The sequence below is a fragment of the Nyctereutes procyonoides genome, unplaced genomic scaffold (genome assembly GCF_905146905.1).
Source record: "Nyctereutes procyonoides isolate TBG_1078 unplaced genomic scaffold, NYPRO_anot_genome, whole genome shotgun sequence".
Classification (NCBI taxonomy): domain Eukaryota; kingdom Metazoa; phylum Chordata; class Mammalia; order Carnivora; family Canidae; genus Nyctereutes; species Nyctereutes procyonoides.
The window spans coordinates 43,085,455-43,094,203 of NW_026575024.1; the positions used below are offsets into that span (position 1 = coordinate 43,085,455).

General features: G+C 45.3%; 1 protein-coding gene across 1 annotated transcript in view; it reads left to right on the plus strand.

The window, feature by feature from the left end:
- The window catches only part of ZNF133 (zinc finger protein 133), a 28,180-nt gene extending 21,108 nt beyond the window's left edge, over positions 1-7,072 (plus strand). Inside the window, 4 exon segments of the mRNA XM_055302650.1 lie at positions 2,936-3,062; positions 3,201-3,296; positions 5,157-5,246; positions 5,249-7,072. Of these exon segments, the coding sequence (XP_055158625.1) occupies positions 2,936-3,062; positions 3,201-3,296; positions 5,157-5,246; positions 5,249-6,903 (1,968 nt within the window). The 3' untranslated portion in view covers positions 6,904-7,072.
- The last annotated feature ends 1,677 nt before the right edge of the window (positions 7,073-8,749 follow it).

The following is an 8,749-nucleotide window of genomic DNA, read 5'->3' on the forward strand; positions in this document are numbered from 1 at the left end:
TAGGAACTAAAACTATAAAACTCTTAGGAAAAAACAGTTTCTTAGGGGAAACTTCATGAAATTGGATTTAGTGATGATTTCTTGGATATTACACCAAAAGCTCAACAACAAAAGAAAAAATAGCTAAATTGGTCTTCATCAAAATTTATGACTTTTGTGCAAATATATTTGCAAATCACTGGTAAGTGATTAATATTCAGAATATATAAAGAACTCAACCCAACAAAAATACCAACACCCAAATTCAAGAATGGGTAAAGAAAAGTACTTGAATAGATATTTTTGCAAAGAAGTTATATAAATAGTAGATAAGCATGTGAAAAGATGATCATCATCACTCATCATTGGGGAAATGCAAATTAAGTCCACAATGAGATGCCACTTTACACCCATCAGATGGCTTATTACAAACAAACAAAACCAGCAACGAGTGTTGGTGAGGATGGATATGGAGAAATTAGAATACTTCTGCATTGCTAGTGTTGTTGTAAAATGATGCAGTTGCTGTGGAGCACAGTGATTCCTGAAAAAAATGAATATGACTTTGCTATTTGCTCTTGTAATTCTACTTCTGGGTATATACCCCAGAGAATTGAAAGCAGGGACTCATTATACACCAATTTGTGAGGAGTATTATTCAGTCATTAAAAGGTGAATATAAACCAAACCAAAGGGATCCCTGGGTGGCACAGCGGTTTGGCGCCTGTCTTTGGCCCAGGGCGCAATCCTGGAGACCCAGGATCGAGTCCCACATCGGGCTTCCGGTGCATGGAGCCTGCTTCTCCCTCTGCCTGTGTCTCTGCCTCTCTCTCTCTGTCTGTGACTATCATAAATAAATAAAAAAATTTAAAAAAATAAAATAAAAATAAACCAAACCAAATGTCCATCAATGGATATATACATATATGAAAATGAAATTATGAAAATATATGAAATGAAAATATAAATATATATTTATATATACATAAATATAAAACTGAATATTTTTTAGTCTTGAAAAGGGAGGAAATTCTGAGTTCATGCTTCTACAGGAGTGAAATTAGCCAGACACAAAAGGACAGATATTGTATAAGTCTACTTATTTCCAGTATGTAGAATAAGCACATACATAGAGATGGAAACTAAAATGGTGGTTCCCTGGGTTTGAGAGGAGGAGGGTTTATTATTTAATGGTTACAGACTCAGTGTTGGATGATGAACAAGTCCTGGAGATGCAGTGGTAATGGGTGTACAACAGTGTGAATGAACTTAATGTTACTGAAATGTATACCTAAAATGGTAAAAATAGTAAAATATTTATCATATATATTCTACAATACAGATTAAAAATCTGTAGGCTGCTACATTCCTCTTCTATATTCTACCTTTTATTCATTCTACCTCTTATACATTCCACCTTTTATACATTCCACCTCTTCTGTATTCTACCTTTTATTCCTCCCGGGTTGTCCTCCCTGTCTGCATTACAGCATCCTCTCTTCCTTTGCTCATAGCGTCGTCTTCTCTGCTTCCCACATGCTTCATCTGGAATACCTAACACTTCCCTCTTCTCTTGCCCATCCTTTAGGATAAAAGTTCCTGGGTCTGTCTCAGGACCCTTTTCCTGATGTCTGTATTTCCCATGTCCTCCATTTTGAAATAGAGTTAAGGAGATGAGTAAAACTGGGTGGGGGGATGAGAATGAATATAGCGATGAATTTGTAGGTTGAGTGGCCACGAAGGTCCACCCTGAGCATCCATAGTGTAGGGCCATACATTTAATATACTGTTATCTATATTTCACTAATTGACCACAGAGGTGGGCCCCAAACCAGGAAGTACGCCCAAGACTGTGCTCTTCACCACTGCCCACTTATGTCTCTCAGATCCAAGGAGGCCAAGGGACCATGGCATCTAAGGAAAGGACTGAATTATAGGTTAGCCTGTGCCGTTACTAAATTGTATGCACTTTAGTCATTCAGATGCTCAATACTAAGATGATTGGTAATATTTTTTGATCTTTTAAATTCTTAAAATTCGAAGTCTGTTATGCTTTTACTTTTAATTATTATATGTTGTTTGCTCTTCTAGGTTTTAAGATTTTATTTATTTATTCATGAAAGACACAGAGAGAAGGCAGAGACATAAGCAGAAGGAGAAGCAGGGGCCTCACAGGGAGCCTGATGTGGGACCTCTTCCTGGAACTCTGGGATCATGCCCTGAGCCAAAGACAGACACTCAACTGCTGAGCCACCCAGGAGTCCCTCTTCTGTTTAAGTTTAAAGTTCCTGAAAGTTAGGGACTCTTTTTTTGTTTGTTTTTAAGATTTTATTTTTATTTTTTGGAGAGAGAGAGCAAGGGAGAGTGAGAGAGCACAAGCCGGGGAAGGGGCAGAGGGAGAAGCAGACTCCCCACTGAGCAGGGAGCCAAACACGACACAGAGCTCAATCCCAGGACCCTGGGACCATATGCTGAGCCAAAGGCAGACACGTAACCGACTGAGCCAACCAGGTGCCCCTAGGGACTCTTTTTTGCATATATTCTCCACGCAACCCACTGAAGATCTTAAATGTAGATTCAAGATTCACAGCTGTTGGCTGGATAGCAACAGAGTTTCAGAGGTTTTGGAAAACATGGTATCAAGGTCATAATCAAAGGCAGAATTTTTTTTTTTTTTTTTTTTTTTCCGAGAGCATGTGAGTGTGAGGAGCAGCAAGGGGAAGGGGAAAGAGAATCCGAAGCAGGATCCACACAGGGTTCGATCCACAATCCTGAGATCATGACCTGAGCCAAAGTCAAGAGTTGGATGCTTAACCAACCGAGCCACCCAGGCACCCTGAGGACAGAATCTTGCTAGCTCGCCAAGCCTCCTGCAGGGTGGCCTCTTCCTTTCCCTCAGCCTGAGTCATGGGCAAGGCTGGCTCCTCGGTGAGCAGGGCTGTGTTTTCTATTCCAGGCACACATGGCATTCAGAGATGTGGCTGTGAATTTCAGCCAGGAAGAGTGGATGCTGCTGAGCCCTGCTCAGAGATCCCTGTACAGGGAGGTGATGCTGGAGAACTACAGCAACCTGGTCTCACTGGGTAAGCCCTAGAATCCTTGAGGACTCACATTCTTGCTGCTGGGCATTTGAGGCTATGCTTAAAGCAGCCATCTTGCTTTCTGAGTTGGCCTTTGTGCCCCTCACCTATAGCCACCTTGTTTTCTTTTCCTGTGAGCAGGAATTCCATTTTCTAAGCCAAAACTTATCACCCAGCTGGAGCAAGGGAAGGAAAGCTGGAGAGAGGAGGGGAAATGCCCACCAGCCCTCTGTCCAGGTGAGTGGGGAGTGTGGGGCAGACGGAGCACAGAACTGCAGGCAGTGCACGGTGGGAGACAGGAGGCATTGCCCAGGTGCTGGAGAGGGCGGCTTTCCTGCTTCTCCTGACCTCCTGTGCTGTATTTGCGTTGCCTGGTGTGGCCTCCCTTCAAGACCTTCATCTTCACCTGAGAGCAGGGCTGTCCTGGTATCTCTCATCTCTCTTTCTTCCTCCCACTATGTTTGCCCTCTTTACTTCACTCAGTTTTCTTCCACATTCATGGGCATCTTTCTGTTTTTTCCTTTTTTTAAAATATTTTATTTATTTATGGGGGGGGGGGCACCAGCCAGGTGGTGGGGGAGAGGCAGAGGGAGATACAGACTCCCAGGACCCTGAGATCATAACCTGAGCCAAAGGCAGCTGCTTAACTGACTGAGCCACCCAGGTACCCCTCATGGGCTTCTTTCTGTTACTGTTTTTTAAAAGGATTGAGCAAGAATGTAAGAAAAAACCCAGTGAGCTACAGAAAGAAGCTTGCAGATGGCCGCCTTCTCTTTATGTCCTCACATGGCTTTTCCTTCGTGTGTGCACATCCTTGCTGTCTCTGCCTCTTATAAGGACAGTAGTCATATCGGATGAGGGCTCTATCCTTATGACCCCTTTTAATCTTAATTACTTCTTAATTAAGGTTTAACTTAATTACCTCTTTAAAGGCCCCATCTCCAAATACAGTAACATTCAGAACCACATGCTAGAATTTAGATGTGAATACAGTTGGTTTTTAAAAGTTCAGTTCAGGGATCCCTGGGTGGCGCAGCAGTTTGGCGCCTGCCTTTGGCCCAGGGCGCGATCCTGGAGACCCGGGATCGAATCCCATGTCGGGCTCCCGGTGCATGGAGCCTGCTTCTCCCTCTGCCTATGTCTCTGCCTCTCTCTCTCTCTCTCTCTCTCTCTCTCTCTCTCTCTCTGTGTGACGATCATAAATAAGTAAAAATTAAAAAAAAAAAAAGTTCAGTTCATTAATCAAGAAAATTGTGTTGAGGTTGGTCCAGTACAATGACTACCTGGTTTCTCAAATTGTTTGGTTGTTTCTGGCCTTCTGAAGACTAGAACCAGCTATGATAAAACTATACACTCAGTGTTAACATCTTCTACATATGAGGTACTATAAGAAGAAATTTTTGCTTCTATACTGATTTCTGGGGAGATTTTTATTTAGATTAATTATGAAGATTAACAGGGTTTAAACTGGTCAGGGGTACCAGGAGGGACCATCTAGACAGTGCTTGTGTTGTCCATTACCTGTGGCCTCTTAGAAATTCTAGCACAAAATAATCCTCCAATAAATATTTGTTAGTGAGTGGAGGAACTCCAGGCATCTCACAGACCATCTCTAACCATTTTTATGCTGCTTCCTACACTGGGGGTTCTCCATTCTGAGTGAGTGCTCTCTCCATCTGTCCCTTTGTCCTCAGTGGGAAATAGGGAAAGACCTGACATTTCTATACAGGTCCTGTGATCAGATCTCTGTCAGTCAGAGAAAATAGTTGTGGACACGGTCTCCATCGTGTGGGTGCTGGCTAGGAGACAGTCGCGGGAGCTGAGGAGGACTGTTGCTTAGTGTCCCTATTTGAAAGAGCCAAAATTGCCTGTGATGATCATAAAGCTGGCTGCATGGGAGAGGCTGGAGGGTGGGTTTTCTAGACCATAATGGAAGAGGCTGGAAAAGTACATCATTTAAAGGAAGCCTTGACTGGGTAGTTCTCAAGTTGGAAGCATTTTGAAGAGCAGGGAATCAAGCCTCACAGCCCACGAGGCAGAATTGCTGGGGCTGCCCCACCGAGTCTCTGCTCTGACTCCTGGCTTTTCTCTCTGCAGCAGAACCAAAGCCAGAACTCCACCTCTGTCCTCTCTGCCCTTCGGATTTTTCCAGTCAGAAACGCCACACGCAACACATGCTGTGTAATCACCCCCCTGGGTCTTCGCATGCCTGTGTGCAGAAACTCATGTTGACCCAGGGGATCCGTGCCCAGGGGCCCAGAAGCAGCAGCAACATGCCTCTGATCCAGAGCCCTGGAGTGATAAAGCAGAAGGTCAAGAGAGAGAAGTTGCCAAGCCTTTGTTTGGCAAGACAAAGAAAAGGACTTCGGGAGCATTCTCTAGGCCACCCCAAAGGCAGCCAGCCAGCTCTCGGAGTGGCGTCAGAGGCATGGAAATAGGGTCTAGCCCCGTTCCGACAGGGAACCCTGAGGAGGCCGACCGACTGTTGAAGAGGATAGAAGTTTTAGGATTTGGAACGGTCAACTGTAGAGAGTGTGGCCTGGGCTTCAGCAAGATGACAAACCTGCTCAGTCACCAGAGGATTCACTCTGGGGAGAAGCCATATGTGTGTGGCGTGTGTGAGAAGGGCTTCAGTCTGAAGAAGAGCCTCGCCAGGCACCAGAAGGCCCACTCGGGGGAGAAGCCGATTGTGTGTAGGGAGTGCGGCCGAGGATTCAACCGCAAGTCCACGCTCGTCATCCATGAGAGGACCCACTCGGGTGAGAAGCCATACATGTGCAGCGAGTGCGGGCGAGGCTTTAGTCAGAAGTCAAACCTCATCATACACCGGAGGACACACTCGGGGGAGAAGCCCTACGTGTGCCGGGAGTGTGGGAAAGGCTTTAGCCAGAAGTCTGCTGTCGTTAGACACCAGAGGACACACTTGGAGGAAAAGACCATCGTGTGCAACGATTGTGGACTAGGCTTCAGTGACCGGTCGAACCTCATCTCACACCAGAGAACACACTCCGGGGAGAAGCCTTATGCCTGCAAAGAGTGTGGGCGCTGCTTTAGGCAGAGGACGACCCTTGTCAACCACCAGAGGACACACTCCAAAGAGAAGCCTTATGTGTGTGGAGTGTGTGGGCACAGCTTTAGCCAGAATTCAACCCTCATCTCACACAGGCGGACACACACCGGGGAGAAGCCTTATGTGTGCGGGGTGTGTGGGCGCGGCTTTAGTCTGAAGTCACACCTCAACAGGCACCAGAACATTCACTCAGGGGACAAGCCCATTGTGTGCAAGGATTGTGGGCGAGGCTTCAGCCAGCAGTCAAACCTCATCAGACACCAGAGGACACACTCAGGGGAAAAGCCCATGGTGTGTGAGGAATGCGGGCGAGGCTTCAGCCAGAAGTCAAACCTCGTTGCACACCAGAGGACACACTCAGGGGAAAAGCCGTACGTGTGCAGAGAGTGTGGGCGGGGATTCAGTCACCAGGCAGGTCTCATCAGGCACAAGAGGAAGCACTCAAGGGAGAAGCCTTACATGTGCAGGCAGTGTGGCCTAGGATTCAGCAACAAGTCAGCTTTAATCATACATAAACGGGTACATTCAGAAGAGAAACCTTGTGTGTGCCGAGAGTGTGGCCAAGACTTTATCCAGAAGTCACGTCTCCTCTTACATCAGATGACACACCAGGGGGAGAAGCCTTATGTGTGCAAGATGTGCGACAAAGGCTTCAGCCACAAGTCCCACCTCAGCAGACACAGGAGGATGAAATCTGTCCACTACAAACTGCCACTCCAGCCTGACCCTGAGGCCTGTGCAGGGCAGTCTTCTGACCTCTTACACTCTCTTTGAAAGCGAAGATGGTAGTGTGGACTGAATCATCAAAATTGTTATACTTTGATGAAATGGGGTAAGAAGTACACTCCATAAGTGGTCAAAGGACATTTGACTTAGCTTTCTCCACACTTAAGTCTTCATGTTTTATGGCCTTTTGTTCTAATAAACATTGATTGCTTCTTTACATATCTGTAACCTTGACTGCATACCTCATTCACTCGTCTGTAAAGATAGAGAACAAGGAACGGTACAGGTAGCTCCTAAGTCCACTATTCCATAAGAATTCAATTCCTTGGAAGACAAGAACTAAGTCACTAGAACATTTACTAGAAAATCTGGTCCTTGGTATAGGGGGAACATTGAGGAACCGTATTCAGGGATTTCAGGTGTGTGGGGGGGAATCTTCCAAGTGTCTTCCAAAAATCATGGCTTCCTCTAGCCAGCCCACTTTGATCTGCAACTACACCCTTCTCTTGACTTCTGTGACAGCTCCCTTTCTTGTTTCTCTCCTTCTGACTTTCAAATGTTGCCTTTGCTGAATCATCCCCTAACCACCTTAAATGATTTTTCTCAGGCTTTATGTAGTCCCTGGTCCTCCCATCATGGAGCCCCTTCAACAGTACATTGTCCCCAGCCCTCCAGTCCCCAGGTCTGGTCAGCTGTGGCCAATCAATTCTTGCATCTCAGAGCCTGGGGTCTCCAGTTATGTTCATATCAGACCACCAAGAACATGGATGATCTCTAACCACCCCTGGCCATACCACCTTACTGGCACTCCAATAATATAATGACCTTTAACCGCATGTTCTCAGTCCTCCAATAACAGGGAGAAGACTCTTGAAGCCACACTTCCAAATCAGTCCTGGAATACCAGAGTTTAGAACTCATAGTCATGCTCCCCAGCACTATGGCCCAGGCCCAGGCCCCATGCCAGCCATCCAAGAATTAGTCCAAGGTCCCTTAGCCACATACCCTCAGCAGTTCTCGAATGGCAAGATTAAAGGTATTTAGCCATATTTAAAAATTCCTAACCATACTTCCACTGTGTTCCAGTCCAAAGTGGTTTTGCTCAAAACAAATGACCTTTAAGGTAAAGACCATCCCAAGGATGCAGCTGTAAGCCTTTTTTAAGACTTAAGATTTAAATGTATAGCTCCTAGACACTCAACTACACAAAATGGTTTCTGTGAATTTTAAAGATATCATCCCACAGCGTCCTGGCAACATAAACCAAGAGAACCTTCGCTTAAAGAGCTCTGTAGATGTTTTATTTCATGGAGTGAGCTTATTTTTTTTTTAAGGTTTTTATTTATTTATTCACGAGAAACAGAGAGAGAGGCATAGGGAGAAGCAGGCTCCATGCAGGGACCCTGATGTGGGACTCAATCCTGGAACTCCAGGATCACGCCCTGAGCCAAAGGCAGATGCACAACCGCTTAGCCATCCAGGCGTCCCTGGAGTGAACTTCTGTAAGAGGCACGTGAAACTCATGAGTTTGTAATTGGAACACGAGTCTAGTCTGAAAAGGACAGAAAAATTCCTACTTTTCTATGGGCAGGAAGGCAGGCTGAGAAATCTAAGCTGCAGATACAGGCTATTCAGAAAAGGAAGAATAACTCAGTGTAGACAAAAAGCAAGGAGAATCATTGTCAGGGATCAGTACTGGACACTAATTAAGGAACTGGTGGCATGTGCCCAGCTGAATTTCAAAATGTCTATGAACTGGTACCGGCTGTATAACTGATTTCTCCTTTTTTTTTTTAATAGAAGCATTATTGTGGTTATATTTTATCCCCAAATGAACAATGTTAGATAAGTGTCTTTAGCTCTCAAGTCTTCATGTAAAGAATCACCTATGCTT